This window comes from Herpailurus yagouaroundi, unplaced genomic scaffold, assembly GCF_014898765.1.
Source record: "Herpailurus yagouaroundi ecotype Mexico unplaced genomic scaffold, PumYag 221, whole genome shotgun sequence".
In the NCBI taxonomy this organism is placed as follows: domain Eukaryota; kingdom Metazoa; phylum Chordata; class Mammalia; order Carnivora; family Felidae; genus Herpailurus; species Herpailurus yagouaroundi.
The window spans coordinates 5,196,871-5,220,898 of record NW_024412452.1 but is presented as its reverse complement, the minus strand read 5'-3'; the positions used below and the strand labels follow the sequence as shown (position 1 = coordinate 5,220,898).

The 24,028-nt window shown below is 37.7% G+C and overlaps 1 protein-coding gene across 5 annotated transcripts in view; it reads left to right on the top strand.

Annotated features, from left to right (window-relative positions):
- Positions 1-24,028, top strand: part of CTNNA2 (catenin alpha 2) — a 1,118,632-nt gene that overhangs the window by 129,485 nt on the left and 965,119 nt on the right. For all 5 annotated transcript variants that reach the window (XM_040458373.1, XM_040458375.1, XM_040458374.1 and 2 more), the window contains exon 2: positions 13,015-13,121. In XM_040458373.1, coding sequence (XP_040314307.1) covers positions 13,020-13,121 — 102 coding nt within the window. In that variant the 5' untranslated portion in view covers positions 13,015-13,019. The remainder of the gene's footprint in view (positions 1-13,014; positions 13,122-24,028) is intronic.

The window sequence follows — 24,028 nt, the reverse complement described above, 5'->3', positions numbered from 1 at the left end:
GGGAAAAAACACAGATTTGGGGAACAGATCTTGGTTAAATTCCATTAACCTTGGAAAAATGACTTAACATCTTGTGCTGTAGTTCCCTTATCTGCAAAATTGGGATGTGATCTTACTGACCTTACAGAAATGAGAGGATAGCATTAGGTGGTATATGTGAAGCGCCTAATAACTGCACAGAGTGAGTGCTCATTGTGTACTGGTGACCTGACACATCTTGTCTCTCCCAGTGATCAAGGGCTCCAGTGCAGTCCAGCAAACAAGGATTTGATGAGAGGAACATAAAATGATAAATACTGATAATAGACTGTAGCCAGTGGCCAGGAGTTTTCAATGAAATCTTTGTTGTGAAATTATGAATTAAATGGGAAGGATTACTACCTTGAAATGTATGGATTTAACAGAACTTCATATGCATTTCCGTAATGCCATTTTACATTTTATTTTTGTATTTACCAAAGCATATCACCTGACGTGGTGTTTTGGCTCATACGCACATAGTTAAATGCCACTGATGACCAGAAGGAAACCTGGTTTATTGTTTTTGTTTTTCACGTATGGTTTTCTTTATCAACAAATGTAATAAGGTGATTTATCAGGGGGAATATAGGCTCAGTATCACAGGTGCTCAAATATCAATCATTGCAAAAAAAAACTTCTAAGCAAATATAATTGCTGTAATGTGTTATGGCTTTTCAAGATTAGCAATTCAAAGAAAGGGGCAAGGATAACAATACAGTGAATTCGCTCCCATTTTCTACTGTAGCTGCTACTGGATGCACAACAGGGCCTGTTGACCTTAGACCTGGAGAATAAGCCACTTCATCTTGGGGGACTGAAAGAGGCAGGGGTGGGAGGCTTCAGTCATTTCTGTCTGAGCTTCTGTGACTTAATTCCTTATTAACTCACCAGCACATGTACGGTTTTAACTTTGATTTTTAAAATAAAATATAGTAACTCACTAGAGCTTGCTTTAAAAAATACAAATCCTTAAGTACTACTTAAGTATTTTTAAAGTTTATTTATTTATTTTAAGAGAGAGACAGAGAGAGAAAGAGAGAGAGTGGGGAAGGGGAAGAGAGAGGGGGAGAGAGAGAATCCTGAGCAGGCTCTGCATTGCCAGCGCAGAGCCCAGTGCAGGTCTGGAACTCACAACCATGAGATAGTGAACTGAGCTGAAACCAAGAGCCCAATGCTTAACCAATTGAGCCAGCCAGGCGCCCCACTAAGTATTCTAAAATCACTTAACAATTTAAAATGCCTCTTATCTAAATATCTGCATTTATTTTTTTATATTGTATCTTAATATTATGATTACTCTGTTTTCTTTATTTTCTCCTTGGGTTACTGGAATGCTTTTTCATAATCTGATTCATTTTTGTTTCTAGCACTTTTCTGGCAGCAAATCTAAAGGGGATTCTTTCCCCATTTTTCTGTTGCAAAAACTACTCAATATTGCTCCATCGACATATGCAACATTTGGAGGTGCTGTCGGTTACTTCTCTTTCAACTGATCTAAGTGTCCTGTGGATGTGGGAGTATCATGGCCTTACAGATGCTCATTTTTAGCTGAACTCCTCTCTGAGCAGTCCTTTCTTGATGAATGTTTTCTGTTTTTACAGTCTATGAGGCAGAGCAATTCTTGGCTCACCAATGAGCCTTAAGCAAGTCTGAAACACCTTGGTGTTTCCCAAAGCACCTGTCTGGGACTTGGACATACTACGTGGTTAGTTCACATGCGGTGAATGAGTGAACGGTTGGATGGATAAACGATTGAAAGAAGGATGGACATGTAGGATTTAACTTCTTGCTAGAATTTTGAAGGCATTCTGAGAAATGAAAACCACTTTTTGTTTAGTCTTTCAGATAAGTGACATCTAAAGTGGTGTTCTCAGTTGAAAACCCCTACATTAGAGCCTTAGTATTGCATTTTAACTATAGTCATCTTGTGTGTGTGTGTGTGTGTGTGTGTGTGTGTGTGTGTGTGTGTGTGTGATTGTGAGGCTTGAAGTTGGCAAAGGATCAAGTCCACAAATCATAACATTTTTACTAAATACCCAACACTATGCTAATCATTGTGAAGGGTACAGAGTCCTTGTCCCTGAGTGTATTAAAGAGGACAAAACTTATATGAAGCAAGTAGAGAACAAGACAAGGCAATTTGTGTTCAAATTAAATGCTATGTAGTGACCATTCTACTTGGATGGAACACTGATGGAATTCAGAGAAAGGAAAAGTCACAGGGCCTTGGGGACAAAAGGTAATTTGGGTTGGTGAAGAGAAGGAAGACTTCCTAAAAGGTATTGTGGTCCAACCTACAGAGCGTGTAAGTCCTTAGCAAACAATTCCTCATGTGGAACTTGGCAGTGAATGAAATATCAAAGCAGACCTCACTAGTCTGTTGAAGGAAGCCCAAGTTTCTCCTAAAAAAAATGACACCCGGTTTTAAAACATAATAACTAAAAACTAGCGACACAGTTAAAATAACCACTGAAACTATGTATTTTTAATTTTTTTTTTAAGTTTATTTTTGAGACAGAGACAGAGCATGAATGGGGAAGGGTCAGAGAGAGAGGGAGACACAGAATCGGAAGCAGGCTCCAGGTTCCGAGCCATCAGCCCAGAGCCCGACGCGGGGCTCGAACTCACGGACCGCGAGATCGTGACCTGAGCTGAAGTCGGACGCTCAACCTGACTGAGCCACCCAGGCGCCCCTGAAACTATGTATTTTTAAATATGTGAATTAAAGAATCTCTAATAGGAAGTAATACTTTCTAAACAATACCAAAATATTGCTTAGGTTGCTAGTAAGTACTGAGCAAAGAATATCTATAAAACTATGTCTAAAAGATGTTTTTCTCTAGGAAATGGACTCCACTATTGAAAAGATTAAAAATTATACTTGAAAAAATTATTTGAATCTTATTTTATATGTGCATACTCAATCAAACATTTTTGAAGAGTGTAGACCCAACACCCTGTCATATTCTACAGATGATGGAAAGAAGTAAAAAACTTGATTTGAGTTTTCCCTAATGAGTTTATAATCAAGTGGGTTATGTAAAACTGATGGCCATTTCTTAACAACAAACCACATTAGAAAAACGTAAGATCTGGGGCAGCTGGGTGGCTCAGTTCATTGAGCATCCGACTTGGGCTCAGGTCATGATCTCACAGTCAGAGAGTTTGAGCCTCTTGGGCTCTCGAGCCTCTCTGACATCTCAGAGCCTGGAGCCTGCTTCAGATTCTGTGTCTCCCTCTCTCTGACCCTCCCCGTTCATGCTCTGTCTCTCTCTGTCTCAAAAATAAATAAACATTAAAAAAATTAAAAAAAGAAAAAGAAAAACGTAAGATCTTCTGTTCCTGACTGTAAATGCAGTAGCAGTGTAGGAGTCATTGAGAAGAGGAGTGGGAGGAGGTCAATATTTGGATGTTGGATGTTAAGAAAGAGGATGTCCCACTCAGGCAGGGACTTTGGGAAGCAGCATGAGCCAGGTGTTATAATGTGGCCCAAACCTGATGGAAACAGATTTTTATTAAAGAAGTAAGATCCAATAGACCACGGTCAGAAAGTGGAGTGCCGAGCCATGCTACAAAGAGGACTTGAAGTTTGTTGGGAAAGAGAATTAAGCATTTTGTCTTCTAGAAAAGGAATGTATTAGATGATTTTTTGGACTGAATTATATTAAAGAGACTGAAGATAAAAAGAGCAGTTTGGTGATTATTTTGCTGTAATCTGAATATGAAATGTTGAGATTCTGGTGAAGATTAGAGTTATATAATTGTTGCATATGGAATTCTAATTTACAGGAAGTTAGAAGGACATAGAATAAATTAATTGCCAAAGAACTGTGTTCCTATTAAACAATTTGAAGTTACTTGGGGACTATAAAGATACTTCCCCAAAATATGTTATCTAAAATATTAACAGTCTTATTCTCAGTGTTTGGAATCTACTTCCCAAATCTGAACTGCAGCATTGCTGAATGATGATAGGTAGGAAAATGTTCACCTTTGGCGAAGTATATTTTGTTTAGAAAAACTGAATCCTTTGTTGGCACTTTGGAAACCTAACAGAACATACAGAGTGAGCATTGCCTACCTGCATATCACATAGTTTTAGACCCAAGTGGAAAACAAGCCATAATTTAGGAGTAGATTGAGTTTCTTTATGCTCCAAAATGAATTTAAATGGTGAGACTGAATGTAGTGAAAAGCCAGGAAATGAATTTGACAGATACTGGTTTTCATTTTGAACTTCAAAGTACTGACTTTCTATTAGCATACTCCAGGAGTAGTGAATTTGTATTAAGTTGGCACATAGTTTTAAATTTTATAAGTATGCTATTGTAAGTATAAAAAACCCATTTCAGTAAGATATGGACATGGTTATTTCTTTTTTAATCAGCAGGCTCTAAGCTATATTATTATTAGTCTAAACTTGTTATCCTGAAAGTCTTGAGGCTGTGGAGCTTCCTTCATATATTCCTTTTTGGTGAAGCTTTGTTTATTTGTGTAGAAGAAATAACATGCTCTGAGGAGAATATAATAGTATTTTCAAAAAATATTCAGGTAGCCTTTAGTAGGCATTTATGCTTAAACATGAAGTGTTATTACAGCCTTTTGAAATTATTTGAATGATATTTTTGTTCAGAACATTTTTTTTGTTAAGTGTTTTGTTAAAAAGTATGGATGTACTTAAAGAAAGGACTTACAGATATTATAATACTGAAGGCTAGTCTTCAGCTTTGCTTTAAGGGTATCCAAGATAACTGCCTCACTCCCCAGATAACTGCAAAGAGCAAAGAGCTGTTGGAAATTACATATCACTTCAACTTTGAATAAAAATGGTGATGGATCCTATAATTGCAGCTGTGACTTGCATCCTGGGTCATCTCTCAGTTCACTGAGCCAGGGCTTTGAATGGTTATATAGAAGACAGTAATGGTCAGTATGCTGCCTCCTTGTAGTCAAAGAAAGAGGAAATGAGCTTAAATTGAGCACAGTTAATGGAAGAAAAATAAGAAGCAACTCTTTTCCATGGTTAAACCACTAGGCCATGCCCTTTCTACATAGGGCACCACAGGGTACCAATATCCCTCTTCCCTACTTCCATTTGAACCCAGTTCCATTGCAGCAGAGTATATTCTGGAGGGAATCAGTGTGATCTCTACTTTCTAGGGATATTTGAAGGGTTATCGATTATCCTTCTCTGTCTTTATTTCTCAACTTCTACCCCTGCCTATATTTCCATACCCACATATTCTTCTGAACTCCAGGAAAACACACACACACACACACACACACACACACACACACACACACACCTCTTACAATAGGGTACCTAGATATGAGAGCTGTCTTTATTAACAATAGGAAATTAGAACTACTATTGTGTTTCAGATAAAATATTTGGAAGACATTTTTAAAGCTTGAAAATAAAATTATTTAGGAACACAGGTTTTTTTTGGAAACATTTATTCTCCATTAAGCAAGTATTTCTTGACCTTTGTTTCTGCTTCTGGTTAGCTGAGGCGGGTGACTCTCTCCTACTGTTATTTTACATTCTTCACAGTGATCACTATGATGGCAGTGATTGTAACAGAAAAAGGTGCCAGGGGGAAATATTGGAACTTTTGGAGAGATTGGGAATTGGTACCTGTTTGAAAAACCATGTATGATTGATTGATTGATTTTTTTTTTTTTTTTTGTTATAGAGTGAGATAGAGAGCTCAAGCCGGGTAGAGACAAAGGGAGAGAGAGAGAGAGCTTGAGCCAGGTAAAGGCACAGAGGGAGGGAGAGAGAGAGAGAGCGAGAGAAAGAGAGAGAGAAAATGAATCTCAAGCAGGATCCACCCTCAGAGTGGAGCCTGATGGGGAGCTCAGTCCCCCAACCCTGGGATCATGGCACAAGACAAAATCAAGAGTCAGTCACTCAGCTGACTGAGCCAACCAGGTGCCCCAACCATGTTTGATTTAAATATGACCCTTCTGCTTTCCTGTTGAGAATCATTTCAAGGCATTGGATCCCCTAAAAAGTGTAAATACTTTTTAGAAAGTGTAATGACAACAATTACAGTGATAATTTTAATAATAAAAGAGGTGGTATTATTACTGATCCTAGAGTCTCCACCGAGATATCCCATATGTTCCCGATCACTGTTCCTCTGTTGGCATGCATGGCTATGGTCTGTGTTTACAACAGTGGTTCTCAAAGTGTGATTCCTGGACCAATAGTATCAGCCTCATCTGGAAATGTTATAACTTGTTAAAAATGCCCTCTGTCAAAATGTAAATTCTCAGTTCCACCCCAGACCTGATGAACGGGAAACTCTCTCGGTAGGTCCCAGCAGTTTGTGTCTGAACGTGCCCTCCAGGTGGTTGTGTGATCTGAGAGCCACCTATTGCTGCCATAAAAAACTTATCACAAACTTAGCAGCTGAAAACAACATAAATTTAATATCTGATAGTCTCTGAGGGCCAGAAGCCCAAGTGGACTTGGCGGGGTCCTCTGCTTAGCATCTCACAAGACTAAAACCACGATGTTAAAGGGCTGTGTTTCTTACTGGAGGTGCTGGGGAAGAATCCATTTCAAACTTTATTCAGGGTTTTGGCCAAATTCAGTACCTGGTGGTTGTGGTACTGAGGCCTCATTTCTTTGCTGGCTTTCAGCCACAGCAGCTTCTTAGCTCCTAGCTCTCAAAACCCACCTGGATTCCTATGTGCTTTGCATATGGCCGCTTCTGGCAACAATAGGTTGAGTCCGTCTGCCATGCTATTCTCCACCTGACATCCTCTCGCCCCACCTCCCTATGCTCTTCTGCCTCAACTGCGTCACCTGCGTTCTTGTCTGCTACATCTCTATGACTCCTTTTCTTACCCATTGCCAGCCAGGAGAATGCTATTTTTAAGGGCTCAGCTTTATATTGTGCCCATTTAGATAAATACAGCATTATCTCCCTATTTTCAGATCCAGTGATTAGTGACCATACTTGTATCAGCAAAGTCTCCCTTTACCATGTAATGTGACCTACGCACGAGTGGAACACTAGGGGTTCGAGGCCATGGGGGTCAAAATTCTGTTTACTTGGTGTGACTCATACAGGGTCTTTTTATTGGCTTTGCCAGGGTGTTATGTTGCTCACTAGCTAGCCCAGCCTCATTGTGTGCATCCCATCCTTGCCCCAAGGTACCAAAGATATCTGGAGGAAACTGAACTCAGGACCTGCTTTGTCTCGCCAGAAAGTGCAGCCACACTTCCCATGGGCTCCACATGTGTATCAGGGCACCTGCCATTTGTGCCATTTGTGTCTCCCTTATGTAACATTCATTTTTGTCAGTTCTCTTCTCCTCTCTCTCTGTTTTTCCATTTCTCTCCGTATCTCCATTCTCCTCCCTAGTTCAGAAGTTCCATAGTAATGTTGGCATTAAACTAAGCCTAGGAATTCTTTAGAAGTAATAAAACATTGTTGTTGTAAACACCGACACCAAAGCCAGGCAGTTTAGGTACAAATTTTGTGACCTTGGACAATTTTCTAAACTATTTTATACTTTAGTTCCCCTATCTATAAATGGGAGGTAATGATAATGCCAGATCATTAGTCAGTATTATTATTATTTTAAAAAATTTTAATGTTTACTTATTTTTGAGAGAGACAGAATGTGAGTGGGAGAGGGGTAGAGAGAGAGGTTAGACACAGAATCCAAAGCAGGCTCCAGACTCCGAGCTGTCAGCACAGAGTGGGTGTGGGGCTTGAACTCAAGAACTGCAAGATCATGACCTGAGCGGAAGTCAGACACCTAACCGACTAACCCATCCAGGCGCCCCTAGCCAGTATTATTAATCATGAAAGGAACAATGTGATTCAGTGTTTCTAGTCTAGATTCTTGAAATGCTGAAGAAATTTAGAAAATTATCTCATTTTCATATCTTTTACTTTCTTAACAAAGCTTTGTTTTCAAGCATCTTGCCTTACAGGGTCTCCATGGGTCCCCACCCCAATGGACATCTTGAACTGGATATCCAAACAGACAACATGCAAAGAAGTAAAACAAGCACTTTTTGCCTATGCAATTATTTCACTGATTTTCAGAACAAATTCATGAATTATGTAAGGGTATTACCATCCTTATTTTACATTGATGAAACTGAAGCTTCGGTTAAGCAATTGATTCAACATCGTACGTGTGGAATAGGTGAATAAACTTCCGTATTAGCCATTAACTTCTTTTCAATTTGCCTGTCAACTAAAGCTAGCCTGTCAGCTAATAAAGCCTCACAGAGTTTGTTGGCAATGGAGCTCAGTTTTGAAGAGACAGATTTGTAAAGAGAATCTGAAGCGGGAGCTCCTTGGAGGACGACAGGTTTGGGGGGCCTCCTGGACAACTGGAAAGCTTCCTGGACCATTGCTTTTCAAAAGAACAGGAGTAGGAATGGTGAAAACTCAGAAAGGTGAGGCAGAGAGTTCAGAAGACATTTTCTAGGAATGCCTAGAAAGGGAATCTCTGCACTGAATTATGCACTCCATTGACATATTTATCACTCAAATGCCTTCCCTGGAAGGCAACCTCAAGGAATTTTATCAGGACACTGTCCAAAGACACAAAGCACTTGACCCTTGGCTATTTATAAGGGGCCTTGTTTTATTCTGGCTTTTCTTTTTGTCAGGTTTTGCTTTTTCTGGTGTGAGTGACAGATGGTTGCTAGCATCCTGGCCCACATTTCATCTTTACCCCCATGAAGAGAGTCTGAAATTATCTAAGATACTACCCTGTAGACCATGTTGGCACCTTTCAGGGATATTTGATATTTTGATACTTTTCAAGAAGAAAATCTTCTCAGAGATTAAATAAATTGCTAAGAGGTTGTTTTTGGGCTTGTAAAACCATGATGTATGGAAGAAGACAACCTTGCTGACTTCTGTTACAGTCCCTTCTTTTTACTTTTCCACGTGTGCCATCAGTGTTCTAAGTCTCCTTATCAAAAGCAAGTAAAATAAATATATATTTTTTCCTTTGAATTTAAAGCATTGAAAAAAATGCATTTTCTTTGCTTAGAATCTCTTTTGTGGGCAAAATAGACTACATTAATTGTACAATTGTGTAGTGTTTATTTGAAACCATGTCATTCCATCCTTGGAAAGATGAAAGGCTGGTGTATGTGACCATACACTCCATTTGTTCTCTTGCCTTCTTCTTTAGGTCAATTTGGTTGTTCCACTCAGAAGAGAGTCCATTTGGATTTCTATTTGTTTTTTTAAGGTTTATTCATTTATTTCTGAGAGAGGCAGAGACAGCGTGAGCAGGGGAGGGGCAGAGAGAGAGGGAAAGAGAGAATCCCAAGCAGGCTCTGTGCTGTCAGCACAGAGCCCGATGCAGGGTTCCAACTCATAAAACCAAGAGATCATGACTTGAGCCAAAACCAAGAGTTGGATGCTTAACCAACTGAGCCACCCAGGCACCCCTGGATCTCTGTTTTTAATGGGTGCTTCCATATTCCCCCTAGAGATAAAAAATTGCCGGAAGAAGATACCTAATGTTTGGAAAATAATAACAGTAATAATATTTCCAGAAATGTTTTCTATCCATTAAGTTATTTAATCCTCACAATAAACCTATAAAACACTTGTCCAGATTTTTCATTTGAGGAAACTGAGGCTCAGGAAGGGTAGGTAATTTGGACAACATCACAGAGTTGATAAATTGTAAGGCTTCATTCAAACAAAGGTCTATTAGCCATAATTCTGTTAGCTATTGTTAAATAACAGTTGATGACAAAACATCTCAGTGATACACAATAGCAAGCATTTAATTCTTGATCCTGTGTCTGTGGATTGATTGGTAGCTGGCTGACCAGGCTTGGTTCAGCTGGTCTTGCTTCCAGCTGCAGCTTAGATTCAGGTTTGCTCCACAAGTCTTTCTTATACTGTAGGACCAGTGAACTCTACGTGACTCTCATCGCAGGAGGCAGTAGCACAAGAAGTCAAGTCTAACCACACAAGCATATTTCAAAGGTCTATTCGCATCATATTTCCTAACATTCCATTGCCCAAAGCCCAGCCTCAGTGATGTGGGGAGGCATTCTCTTTTCATCGAGGTGAGGGATGGAGGCTGGGTGACTACCGAATAATCACTTGATCTACCTTAAAAGCCTATGTTTTCTTTGCCCTTATGAATTTATGAATATTGAAAGCACAGGTGGGATGACCCTCTCAGTTAAGAGTCAGCCATCTTGTGTATGCTTGTCATGGGGGTTACACACTGTCATTTCTACTTACTGACTGTAATTACCCCATTTCTCTGCTCTAGAGGTTGTGTGACTGTTTGTCTCTTCTGTGCCATCATCTATCCTTACCAGCACTGAAGGGGAAGATCATCAATAGTTGAATATAGGAGACTAAGGTTATGATCATTAGCCAAGAATGGAATCATTTTTTTGTTTGTTTTTATGCAATTTCAATTAGCTGAGGGCTTTGATGGGGAAAATGTTTCCAGTACAAGGCCTAGTCCATTAGAAAGCAATCAAGTGTGTGCCCCAAATAGCAAGACATAAACTCTTCTAAAAGCAACAGATTGCAAGGAATATACTGGCTCAAGTAGTACAACCAAAGGAGCTTCTTACCTTCCTCTTTCTCATGCTCAATAGCTGGCTTGAAGTGAGGATGCTCCTTAGTGGCAATTCAGTGGGAAACTTAGATCTCAATAGATATCTCAGAACGCCTGGGTTATGAGGTAGAGATATTGCATACCCATCTCTCATGCTTGGTCCTTGGTAATTTGGATATTAAGCCAAATTACGAAAATATCATAGAATAGAGGCAGAATTCCTAGTTTTAGTCGAAACCATATCAAAAACTTAGTGGCTGGGAAAACACCATCTAAAGTTTCCATGACTAGATTTTCCTCTTCAACAAATTAACACCATGTAACCTTTCCTTGCCTTTTGCTATTGAATCTTACCTGTGTCACAAGAAGTGACTGAAAAGATTAATCTCCACAGGAATAAATTAAGTCAAGTGATTTACCCAGCAACTCTTGTCCTTTCATGTTTAGGTTTATAAGGGCTATGTGACCTTCAGGACTCAAGGCTCTAACTCTGCTTCTTGGCTTACAGTTGGCTTGAGGTCTTTGTTCGGTGTCTCCCATTTCTGCCTGACGCATGCTAGTGTCTCTGATGTGATTATCCTAGCATTTTTGTTTCTCTTCTCAGCATTTTTTTGAATGTCATTTCTTTACAGTTTTGAATTGGATTATCTGTAGAAGATTTTATGTGCTTTTCTTTCTCTACCAGTACACACAAGCATGTTCATGCAACAAATGGCAACTCTCTACACAGTCTTACCCGGTACCTTTCACATTGTGTTAAAATGACTTCACTGCTAGTTATCTGGCTTTCCTATAGGACTTCCTTGTGTGTCAACATAATTTTGCTACACATTATTCCATCAGAGCTTGAAAAAACACTTTCAGGGAACTTGCAAAAACTGTGTTATAAATACCGGACCAAGATCATTTAGGTAGATCTGGCCTCAGTGGGGACAATGGTATCACATGCACGTAGAAAACATCTGGCATCTTCACCCTTCCATGGCACGAGAAGGTGTGTGGCCCCACAGCAGAATTCCGTGCATGTCAGAGCTACCGTTTGTCAGTTGGTAGTGTGAATGGGAAATGTGTAAAGTGTTTTAGGTTTTTGGAGGACAGGCAGCTTGTCTGTGCCAACTATTGTTGTTGTAAAGGAATACCAATCTCAATCTGCCTATATGGTTGGATCACTGTACTTGTTTTTTTCTTTTAAACATGGCAATTGGAGAGAGGTAAAATACCAGCACACTGTATCTTTGCCTTTTCTCCCCCCGCCAAAGCAAATTTGTTGGGTGTATTTGCTGTAGCAGTGCAGTAAAGAGGCGTGTGCCTATTGTGATAGGCTTTCTTTGTCGTGTTAATTTTAATAGCAGTAATCATCTACATTGATTTATAAGGAGGGAATGGAGTGGGGACATTGATTCAAAAGAAGAGAATAGCTATGAACAGTGTGATTTGTAGTGGTATTAAAGCAAATGATTCAGATTTAGTTTGTACATTCTAAGGTTGCTTGTCTAGTGGTTAGTTGTCGAAATGTATTCAGCAAAGAGCAGTCAGTTTCTCACTGAGAAACACACCCCTGATAGAATGTATAATTTATTCTGTTGAGGCCAGGGCCATATTTTGTGCTTGATATGTGGGAGAATGCTACCCGCCCATCAGTGGTTCTTAGGTAGGAGAGGATTGCTTTAGAATGAAATAAATAACCTTATCAGACACTAATTTTATGGGACAAGAATGTAAATGCAGTGAGTAATCAGAGAGTATGTATATAGCAGCAAGCTAATTTTCAAAACCGTCATCACTCAGTTTGCAAAATATCTTTCCTACTTAAGAAGATGAAACTCAGCTGCCACAGGGAGTATAATATCCTCAGTGGCCAGTTATGATGTGAAGAAAACAAAGTAGCTATTTGTTATGAAATAGATCCCTCATCTGGTGATCATGGTAGATTTACTGTGCTTCCTGAAAATCTTTGTTGGTTTCCCAGCCCCAGTTTGGTGTCTTTTCTCAGTTTTTCCATAGCCCTCTGCATTCCTGGGTCACGCTGAGATGTAAGTGTTGCCTACCTTGGCTCTCTCTACCTTGAAACCGTAAACTACTTGGAGTCAAGGTCCAACTCTTTCCCAGCACATAGCAGATCGATACATGTACTAAATATTGAGTGAGTGAAATATTTCCGTGTTAGTTGAATCCCAGAAGTTTGCCTAATGTACACAGGTGTCATCAGGAGCTCTCAGGTTTTAATCTGATTCCAACACCACCGCCTCACATAGTTCTGCTTTCCCCATCTTTAATTTGACAGGTTTTAACGAGACATATAACCTCCAAGTATGTTCTGAGTTTTGGTGATTTATTTATCTTGAACCCCCAAGGTAACAGATTATTTCAGTAATCATTATTTCTTACCAGTAATGTGTGTTTCTATAGGGAGCATGACTTCGGCAACTTCACCGATCATTTTAAAATGGGACCCCAAAAGTTTGGAAATCCGGACACTAACAGTGGAGAGGCTTTTGGAGCCACTTGTTACACAGGTAAGGCATGGTTTGAAACACTTTTGTTACATGTGTATGTTTCTATTGTGATTATATGGTAACATTTCAAAAACCGTAGAAATCTCTAAGCAAATAAATCATGCCATAATGCTGATCACTGAATGTACGTTACTGCCAGAACTATGGACAGTTTTATGGCCCAATAACATTCTGAAGTGCCTTTTAACAAACTCATCGTATGATGTTTGAAATTAGGTTGATGAGATAATTAAAGAGGGGGCCTTGGTGAAGGGGGCTCTCATTTGCAGTAATGAATTCAAAGTCTAAATAAACTATCCCTAGTTCACTTTCAGATGCTAGTGCACAGTTGGGAAGAACTGTTAATATTTAAGAGCAAAGTGCATTACTTTTTCTTTAGTTTACGTTGGAGAATTTATCATGTTGGAAAGTTGAAATGTTCCATTTTTTCTGTTGTCACATTCACCACATTTCCACAAGATGACTGTCAACAGAAAAAAAAAATATCCTCAGGATTTAAGTTTTAAAAGTTGGCGTTTAGTACCTTAGGAAGCATATTATCTGCTATGTTAAACTCAGAAATTCATGGAATGTGAAAATTCAAGGTTTTTATGGTATATTTTTAGGGAGGTATACCAAGTTAAGTGCAGGCCCTTCATACTGGTTTCCTTTAGCTACTATAACAGAGTACCACAAGCTTGGAGTCTTAAAGCATCACAGATTTATTACCTAGGTTCTGGAGGTCAGAAATCCTGAAGTCAAGGTGTTGGTGGAACGGCATTCCTTCTGGAGGTGCTGGCAGAAAGTCCGTGTCTTTGTCTCTTCCGTCTTCTGAAGTCCACTTGCCTTCTTTAATGCCTTCTTCGTATTCAAAGCCAGCAATGTAGCATCTTTAAATCTCTCTCTGACTGATCTCTGCCCCCTGTCCTCACATCTCCTCATATTTCCCTCTTATAAGGACCCTTGTGATTATACTGGGCCCACTCAAACAGTCCAGAACAATCTCATCTCAAGATTCTTAACCACATCGCAGCCATTTAAGATAACATATTCACAGTTTCCAGGAAGTAGGACACGGACATCTTTGGGAGTCATTATTCAGCTCAGCATATTCTGCCCTGTGCCCACCCCCCCTACCAAAAATTCACATCCTTCCCACATGGAAAAGACCATATCCCCAGATTCCCCAAACATCTCAACCTTTTATAGACTCTTCTCAAGTCCAAAATCTCATCAAAATTTCATCAGTTTAAAAATTACAAATCTCGTCGTCTCAATCATCTAAAGTAGGTTTCGGTAAGGTTCTGGTTAAAATCCGTTCCTGAACAAAATTCCTCTCCATCTGTTACCTGTAAAACTAGAAAACAAAATATATGCTCCCGAAATGCATTGGTGGCACAGACATAAGAAAATAGTTACAGATGTTCCCATTTGAAAAGGGAGAAAGTGGAAGGGGGAAAAAATGGTTATCAATCTCAACCAATTTAGAGATCCAGCTGAGCAAATTCCCTCAGTTTTGAAAGCTTGGGAATAATCCTCTGTGGCCTGAGGCTTTGCCCTATGCGCCCGGCTCTACACCCTAAGAACTGCTATTCCTTTTTCATGAAGGGTAGCGCATATTTTCAGCTGAATATTTTATCAGCACATTTGGGAGTCCAGCAGCCCTTTTGAATTGTATCCTTTTTGTCACTCTCAGTCCAAACTGGCAGTGTAGAAACACTGGATATAACATTCTTCAGAAACGTGTAGTTCTCCCCTGTATGTCTCTGGGGTTCACTCTGTTAGAAAACAGGCTACTTCACAGAAAATTCCCAGATAATCCCATCTCATTTTTGGCCTCTGCTGAAATGGCTGGAGATCCAGCAGTCACATGCCTAAACTCTTCAAAGAGCACTCTGTATGACTGAATACTCTGAGCTTTCAGTCCTTCCAAGGCACAAGCCAAAGGTTATCCAGACATACAACTGGCTTTCTCTCCAGATCATGCTTTCCTGAGAGTGAGTTTTCTAATTCCGGTGCCGTTTGCAATCTACATATGCTGAGAATTTTCCAAATCCTCAAGTTCTGGTTTCTTTTAGCTTAACTGTTATTTTCTCAATTTCTTTCTTTCTTCTCACATTTTACTATAAGCAGGGAGAAGAAACCAGGTCACTTCCTGGAAAACTCCTCAGCTAAAATTCCATCTTCATCATGTAAAATTTGGATTTCCGCATAAGTGTAGGACACAGTTCATCCAAGCTTTCTGTCACTCTTTCTTCCATTTCCTAGTACCATGTTCTTTATTTTTTTTGTGAGCCCTCACTAGCGTCTCCTTTAGCACCTGCCTTTCTACAGTCTTTTTATGATGATTTTGATATCCTCTCAGATAATAGAGGCTTTCTCCACTATGTACCTCAATTCCTTCTGAGTCCTTGCGAGCAAGGCCTTGGTAGCCCTGTTTTTACTGAGTCTGTTCAAGGAAAACTTAAATTTTTCTTTTTTAATTTTTTTTTTCAACGTTTTATTTATTTTTGGGACAGAGAGAGACACAGCATGAACGGGGGAGGGGCAGAGAGAGAGGGAGACACAGAATCGGAAACAGGCTCCAGGCTCTGAGCCATCAGCCCAGAGCCCGACGCTGGGCTCGAACTCACGGACCGCGAGATCGTGACCTAGCTGAAGTCGGACGCTTAACCGACTGCGCCACCCAGGCGCCCCAAAACTTAAATTTTTCTATTAAAATTCTTTAAATTTTTCTAGCCTCTGCCTATTATCCATTCAAAAGGCACTTCCACATTTCTTAGGTATTTGTTATAGCAGCACACTACTCCCCAGACCAAAATCAGTATGTTTCCAATTGCCTTTCTAACAAATTACCACAACCTTAGAAGTTTAAAACAACACACATTTATTACTCTCTAGTTCTAGAGGCCAGAACTCCTAAAGCCAAGGTATTGTTAGGGCTGTGTTCCTTAAGGAGGACATTCCTTCCCTTTGTCAGCATCCTGTGTGCACCTGCATTCCCTGGTTGTGGTGCTTTTCTCCTTCCTTAAAGCCAGCAGCATAGTACGTTCTCCAAATCTCTCTCTCTCTCTCTGACTTCAGTGTTTACCATCTCCCCTCCTCCTCAGACTGTAACCCTCCTGTTTCTCCTTAATGAGGACCCTTGTGATGACATCAGGGCCACCCAGATATTCTAAGATAGTCTCTCCATCTTGAGATCTTTAAGTTAATCACATCCGCAAAGTCCCTTTTGTTATTTAAGATAACACAGTCACAAGTTCTGTCGTTTAGGTAGAGGACATCTTTGTATGTAATTGTTGAAACATTTCGTTAGATTTATGCACACTTTTCACTTGGTCATGATTCTTGTTAGTTCTATCAAAATTTCTTCGAGAAACACTTAATGCTCATAGGATCTTAGATTTGGGAATATGTTGGCCACTCAGATTATGGCCTGTAGATGAAGGCCTATGCATGAGTTGTTATTGGTCTGCATTAAGTATAGAAATAGAAAGTGTTTTAGACTTTTTATAACCATTTTACAGAATAATTTTATATGTGTTCATCTAATAATTCAATTTAGACTTGTATTTTTTATCCTTTTAAATTTTTCAATCATTCATTTTGTTGTATTTTACAACGCTTTGCTTTATGAGGTATTGGAATAACAAACATACAGCTTTTCATCATAGGTAACCTGAGAAAGACTGGCTAAGGAGGTATTTTGGAGTCAGAATAATCTGCTTTTTAAGCCTACTCAAAAGCAGACTGCCTTACCGCACCTGGGTGGCTCAGTCAGTTAGGTTAAGTGTCTGAGTCTTGGTTTTGGCTTAGGTCATGATCTCACAGTTCCTGAGTTCAAGCTTTGCATCAGCTCTGTGCTGTCAGCTTGGGATTCTCTCTCTCCCCTTCTCTGCTCCCCTCCCGCACTAGCTCTCTCTGTCTCTCTCTCAAAATAAATAAATAAATGTACAAAAAAAAAAAAAAAAAGCAGATTGCCTTTTCCTAGCCTCAGAATTTTACCTTCAGATTATATATCAGTATATTTAATCCTTATCATACAGATTAAATGAAACACAATAATTAAAACATAATGACTGTTATAAAGTAAATGTTGATTCAATGTAGTTTCCATTTGTCTGGTTTTTTTTTTTTTTTGATGACTATATATTCAGGCTTCTATTAGCTATAAACCAATACTGTATAAGTCAAGGAAAAACATAGGAATGAAGCTCGCATGAGGAAACAAAATATTACACGTAAACTGTCTTTTACGTCTTACAATGTTCTGGTATTTATATTTAGCTGTTGTACTTGCCTTATCTAAAGAATAGTATATCTAAGATTACAATTAAAGATTATTCTTTTCCTTATCTTTCAGTCCAGTTACCTAAATCCTTTCAGATAAAGGCCATGCATTAAAAATATTTATTATTACATTATATATTATATAACATTATATATTATGTTAATGTATATTGTTATATTATTTATGAATATGATGGTTATTAATATTTCTACTTATTAGATTTTAATTCATATGTGTTAATTTAATACAGGAGGATGCTTAAAACTCTGTTGAAATTCACATAGTGATTTAACACTGTAACAAGTCTTAACATCCCTTTAATGTCTTCTGATATCTAAATGGATTATCTTTCTTTTCAGTGTTCCTACTCTGATTTAAAAGAGAGAGAGATTCTTTTCAAAATGTGACTTTTCAGACAAACTTCTCTATGTAACATTATGGCTTTGCTATCAGGACTAAGCATTCCCTCCCCTAGAATAAAGCCTTTAATGATAGGATTGACATGATTGTTGACCTTTGAAGGAAATATGAATAAGAAAGAGAGATAAGAAAATACTAGGAATAAACTTCTTGCTTAACATATATTTATTTTTAAAGATGGAACTGAGAAAGAAAATCAAAGCCCTATTTATCTCTCTCTCTCTCTCTCTCTCTCTCTCTCTCTCTCTCTCTCTCACACACACACACACACACACACACACACACATACACAACTTTATGGACTGAATAAAGTTCATAGCGGTATTCAATAACAGTATGACCGTAACTATCCTACAATTTTTCTGTGAGGGATAGATAAGTAATGAGATAAATATCAGAAATTAAGTGGTTCTCAGTAAAATTCATTCACTGTCATAAAAGAAAAATGACATTAGGAATTTACTATTTATTATTTAAAATACCCAACAAAACTATCTCATTCCAACCATGATATAAATGAGGCTGAAGCATAAGAGACTCTTAAAAACTGAGAACAAACTGAGGGTTGATGGGGGGTGGGAGGGAGGGGAGGGTAGGTGATGGGTATTGAGGAGGGCACCTTTTGGGATTACCACTGGGTGTTGTATGGAAACCAATTTGACAATAAACTTCATATATTGAAAAAATAAATTAAAAAAAGTAAAAATAAATAAAAATAAATGAGGCCGCATTTTATCTTAATGTTGAAATGGCAAGGTTCCTTTTGGAGAAGTTTTACATTATGGAAATCATGAAATTTCAAATAAAAAAGGATTCACCTTAGAAAGTTTAGTACTTGAACAAGATGCCCAAACTTTTTATTAATTCAGAAAAAGTAAAGATTTTTAATAGGCCACATTCTGTGATACTAAGTTTTATTAGGAAACTTAAGCACTTTATTAGGCAATCTTATTAGAAAACTAAAAAATATATTAGAAATTAAGAAGCACTCTTAGATAACTCTTAGAACCAAAGGGAAATGCAAACTGTATAAGAGTTAATGAAAAAGGTGATGTCTTCCTAACAAAATATACACACCCAATAAAAGCTGTGCTTACTATAAAATTTTAGCTTTCAATGCCTTTTTTATTAAAGAAAAAAATAAAAATAAGCTAATTGTTCATCTTAAGAAATTAGACAAAGAACATCAAAAGAAACTAGGAGAACAGAATAACAAAGAAAACCGGAATCACTAAAATAGAATACAAACATTAATGGGGTTAAATAAATTCAAAATTTGATCCTTCTTTGAAATGGACAATAAAAATTCTTCAAGGCACAAATTATGGAAAATATATAAAGAAAGAACATATACGATTATGAATGAGAAAGCATAAATAATTCCAAGAACAAGAGATTTTAAAAGTATAGTAGACTATTATATGCAACTCTACTCTGATGAAACATGCAAACATAGAGGATGGGAATAAATTCCTAGAAAAACTTAAATTACCAAAATACATCCAAAAGAAGGTGAAACCAGAATAAGCCATATATATATTAGAAAGCTATTTAAAGATCTGTTATCAAAAAGCACCAGAACTGGGTTACATGGGTGGCTCATTCAATTAAGCGTCCAACTCTTGATTTTTTGCTCAGGTCATGATCTCATGGTTGTGAGAGATATCCCCATGTTGGGTTCTGCACCGAGTGCAGTGCTTAAGATTTCCTCTCTCCCTCTCCCTCTTCCCCTCCTTTCTCTCATGAGTGTGCCATGCTCACTCTTTCCCCTCCCCCAAAAAAGGCACCAGAACAGAGGGATGCAAAGGTAAATATTATTAGACATTTAGAAAACTGATAGTCATAATGTTATTTAAACTAATATTTCAGCCATAGAAAAAGATAACTCCTTAATCACTTTTTGAAGAATCATAATTTTATTTTAAATAATTCAAAATACTTTAAAATAACTCTTTTTAACAACAGGACAACGAGGGGCGCCTGGGTGGCTCAGTCGGTTAAGCGGCCGACTTCAGTTCAGGCCATGATCTCGCGGTCCGTGAGTTCAAGCCCCGCGTCCGGCTCTGTGCTGATAGCTCAGAGCTTGGAGCCTATTTCAGATTCTGTGTCTCCCTCTCTCTCTCTGACCCTCCCCCGTTCATGCTCTGTCTCTCTCTGTCTCAAAAAGAAATAAACGTTAAAAAAAAATTAAAAAAACAAAACAAAAGGACAATGATGGTTCTCTATCATTTCTGAGGTTAAATGCAAAAAAAAAAAACCCCACAAAAAACAAAAAACAAAAACAAAAAAACAAAACAACCCCCCCAACAACAACCAAAAAAAAAAAACAAAACCAACAACAACCAAAAAAGTACATACCATCCAGTAGTATATTCAAATGTCAGCATATATATAACAAAATAGGAAATTAAAAAGAAATAATGATAGCCTAATATGAGGAAACTAAATAAATATATTTTAGTAGCTCAATAAATTATACCATTAGATGCTAAAAAGACATTTGATAGAATTTTGCACACTTTTCCAATAAAAATTCTAAATAGGAATAGGACCAAACTTTCAAAATAAAGGAATGTACCATGTAAACATAGGGATAGGACAGATAACACCCTCTCTTTATGATATCATTGTATTTAAAATTAATATGAGAATGGGGTTAGGTGGCTAGGTAGAAGATAAATATAAAAACAATAGAGTTTCCATCAGTTCAAAACAACCACAAATCAAAACAGGAAAATATTCTCTTTTTAGTTGAAAAACTTAAAAAGATGATTATTTTTCCTGTATCAAATCCATTTTAATTTTATAGTTATTTAATGTAAAAATTTGTTATTATTTTTATGCCATTGAAGTAGAGGTTTGGAGTCAAGGGGGCCTGATTATAAGTACAGTGTTCCCAATGATAACTTGAATAAATTACTTAATGTGTTATCAAGTGTAGATTATAGATAATAATAATTTGTGTCTCATAGAATTATTGAAAGGATACATGAGATGGTGTATTAAAGTGATTCATGAAGTGTCTGATATTATTCTGATATAGGTTTGCTCTTAATGGTGCATTCTTCATTACCTGCTAATAATGGCTTTCCATTTATTAGAAAATGGGTACTATGTATAAAATAAGGAGTCATTAGATAGTTCCTTTTTCTTTTTTTTAACATGAAATTTATTGTCAAATTGGTTTCCATACAACACCCAGTGCTCATCCCAACAGGTGCATCCCAACAGGTGCAATGCCCATCACCCACTTTCCTCTCCCTCCCACCCCCGATCAAGCCTCAGTTTCTTCTCAGTTTTTAAGAGTCTCTTATGGTTTGACTCCCTCCCTCTCTAACTTTTAGATATTTTCTTTAGAAAAATATTTTAATGCAGATTTAGAGAAGAATGGTGTGCTACATTTAATCAAAGATTACTAAAACAGGAACACTGAAGTTAATGGGAATTCAACTTCAGTAAACTAATGCAACTCAATCCATCACAATAGAATAGAATGGAATTTTCTGGAATTTAGTTCCTTATTTCCTTATAGAAAGATGAATCTGCAACTTAAATAACAATGAGCATCTGAAAAAATACCATTGCTGTTTAATGAGCTGTTCCAAATTGGCATACTGGGGAAGGAACCTCCTAAGAAGAGGAGCTTTATTTAATCATTGGCCTCTATTAGGCCAGTGTTTATGGGCCTCTATTAGGTTAGGCTCTAGTGGCTTCTATAGTTACATATTTTAAAATTGTACTCAAAAATTAATTGTTTCAAAACCCAAATAATTAGAACTTAACATACTTAAAAATATTTTTAAAATTTTTTTAAATTTAATTTTATATTTAAAAAAATATTTGGTTTTCTGCTTCTTTGGATATTAAGTCCTCATAAAAAGAATCATCTTTGTGTGACTCACAACTATAGTTAATTACCTTGGTGCATTTAAAAGTAGGAAATCATGAGATTTATGTGTAAAATCAGGGGGTTTAAAACTGAAAATTTTCCAGAAATAAACTGACACTCCGAAATGAAGTAACTTCTGAGACTTAAGCTTTTATTGAGAACTACCTTAATTCATGGTTTATTCATGAGATTCAAAGATTAACATGGTTGGGTGGTTTTCAATGTGACACCACAATGTTACAAGAAATAGTTTATGTCATCTTTGTCAAAGGGTTCAAATTGTATACAGAGTAAACGATATGCTAAAATTAATTAAATTAAATGTGTTTAACTTTCATACCCTTTTAAAAAATATATTTATTTTTAAATTCTCATATCCCTTTTTAAAAAAATTATTTACTTTGAGAGAGAGAGAGCAAGTGGTGGTGGGGGGTGGTATCAGAGAGAGAGAGAGAGAGAGAATCTCAAGCAGACTCTGCACTGCCAGCCCAGCATGGAGCCTGCTGCAGGGCTTGAACTCATGAACCATGGAATATGACCTGAGCTGAAACCAAGAATCAGATGTTTAACCAACTGAGCCACCCAGGTTCCCTATGCCAATCCCTTTTTAAGTTTTGGATGCTAATTTTCTGGTGTGAAAATGTTTTAGTTTGGCTGTCTTTAATAGAAGTTTCTGTGGGTGAATGAACTAACTAAAATACCATAACTTTTTATTTAAAAATCTATTTTATATTAAAAATAGGATTTGAAAAGATATAATGAGGTTTTAATTTAGGAATTTACTTATCACACATATTAATATTTAATTGGAATGGAGTATTTTTATTGTTTCACCCGCTAATAGTAAAATTTTTTAAATTGCTGCATTTTTTTTTTACAGTAGATGCATATACCTAAAGTAGTTATTATATTGGAAATAATTCTTTGTATTGAACTGATATGGGGGATTTCTTGGTAGTACTGTGTTTGCCACTTGTGAAATAGGAGTTTAATTGACTAGTATATTGTCTGGAATTAGATTAATTTCTGTTTTGGGATTATGTTCAAAATTTTGATGTCTGCCACCAGATGGGAATGATGCTCTTTTTGTTTTATGGCCAGCTGTGTTGACCATGTTTTAGAAATTGAGTAATGTATGGAGCCCTTTTAAACAAAAAAATGAAAACAAAATTTTCCCAACTCTAGAATGGACTTAAAGTAGCATAAATGTGGAATTATGTATGCACATATGTTTCTTTATAAAGAAAATTACAAAATAAGTACTAAAAGCACAAAGCCAAAAATTGAAATTAACATTGATTTGATGGATGATTTTACGTCATCGCGTATGATGTAAACAATTATGTGACTGCACTAGCTCTGGGTCTTTTGTGTTTAGCAAACACTCACTACCATGTACCATGTGATGTGTTGATTTCCTCTACCTTTATTTTTTTTTCAATATATGAAATTTATTGTCAAATTTATTTCCATACAACACCCAGTGCTCATCCCAAAAGGTGCCCTCCTCAATACCCATCACCCACCTTCCCCTTCCTCCCACCCCCCATCAACCCTCAGTTTGTTCTCATTTTTTTTTTTTTAAATTTTTTTTTTAACGTTTATTTATTTTTGAGACAGAGAGAGACACAGCATGAACGGGGGAGGGGCAGAGAGAGGGAGACGCAGAATCGGAAGCAGGCTCCAGGCTCTGAGCCATCAGCCCAAAGCCTGACTCGGGGCTCGAACTCGCGGACCGCGAGATCGTGACCTGAGCTGAAGTCGGACGCTTAACCGACTGAGCCACCCAGGCGCCCCTGTTCTCAGTTTTTAAGAGTCTCTTATGCTTTGGCTCTCTCCCACTCTAACCTCTTTTTTTTTTTTCTTCCCCTCCCCCACGGGTTTCTGGTAAGTTTCTCAGGATCCGCATAAGAGTGAAAACATGGTATCTGTCTTTCTCTGTATGGCTTATTTCACTTAGCATCACACTCTCCAGTTCCATCCACGTTGCTACAAAGGGACATATTTCATTCTTTCTCATTGCCATGTAGTACTCCATTGTGATTATAAACCACAATTTCTTTACCCATTCATCAGTTGATGGACATTTAGGCTCTTTCCATAATTTGGCTATTGTTGAGAGTGCTGCTATAAACATTGGGGTACAAGTGCCCCTATGCATCAGTACTCCTGTATCCCTTGGATAAATTCCTAGCAGTGCTATTGCTGGGTCATAGGGTAGGTCTATTTTTAATTTTCTGAGGAACCTCCACACTGCTTTCCAGAGCGGCTGCACCAATTTGCATTCCCACCAACAGTGCAAGAGGGTTCCCGTTTCTCCACATCCTC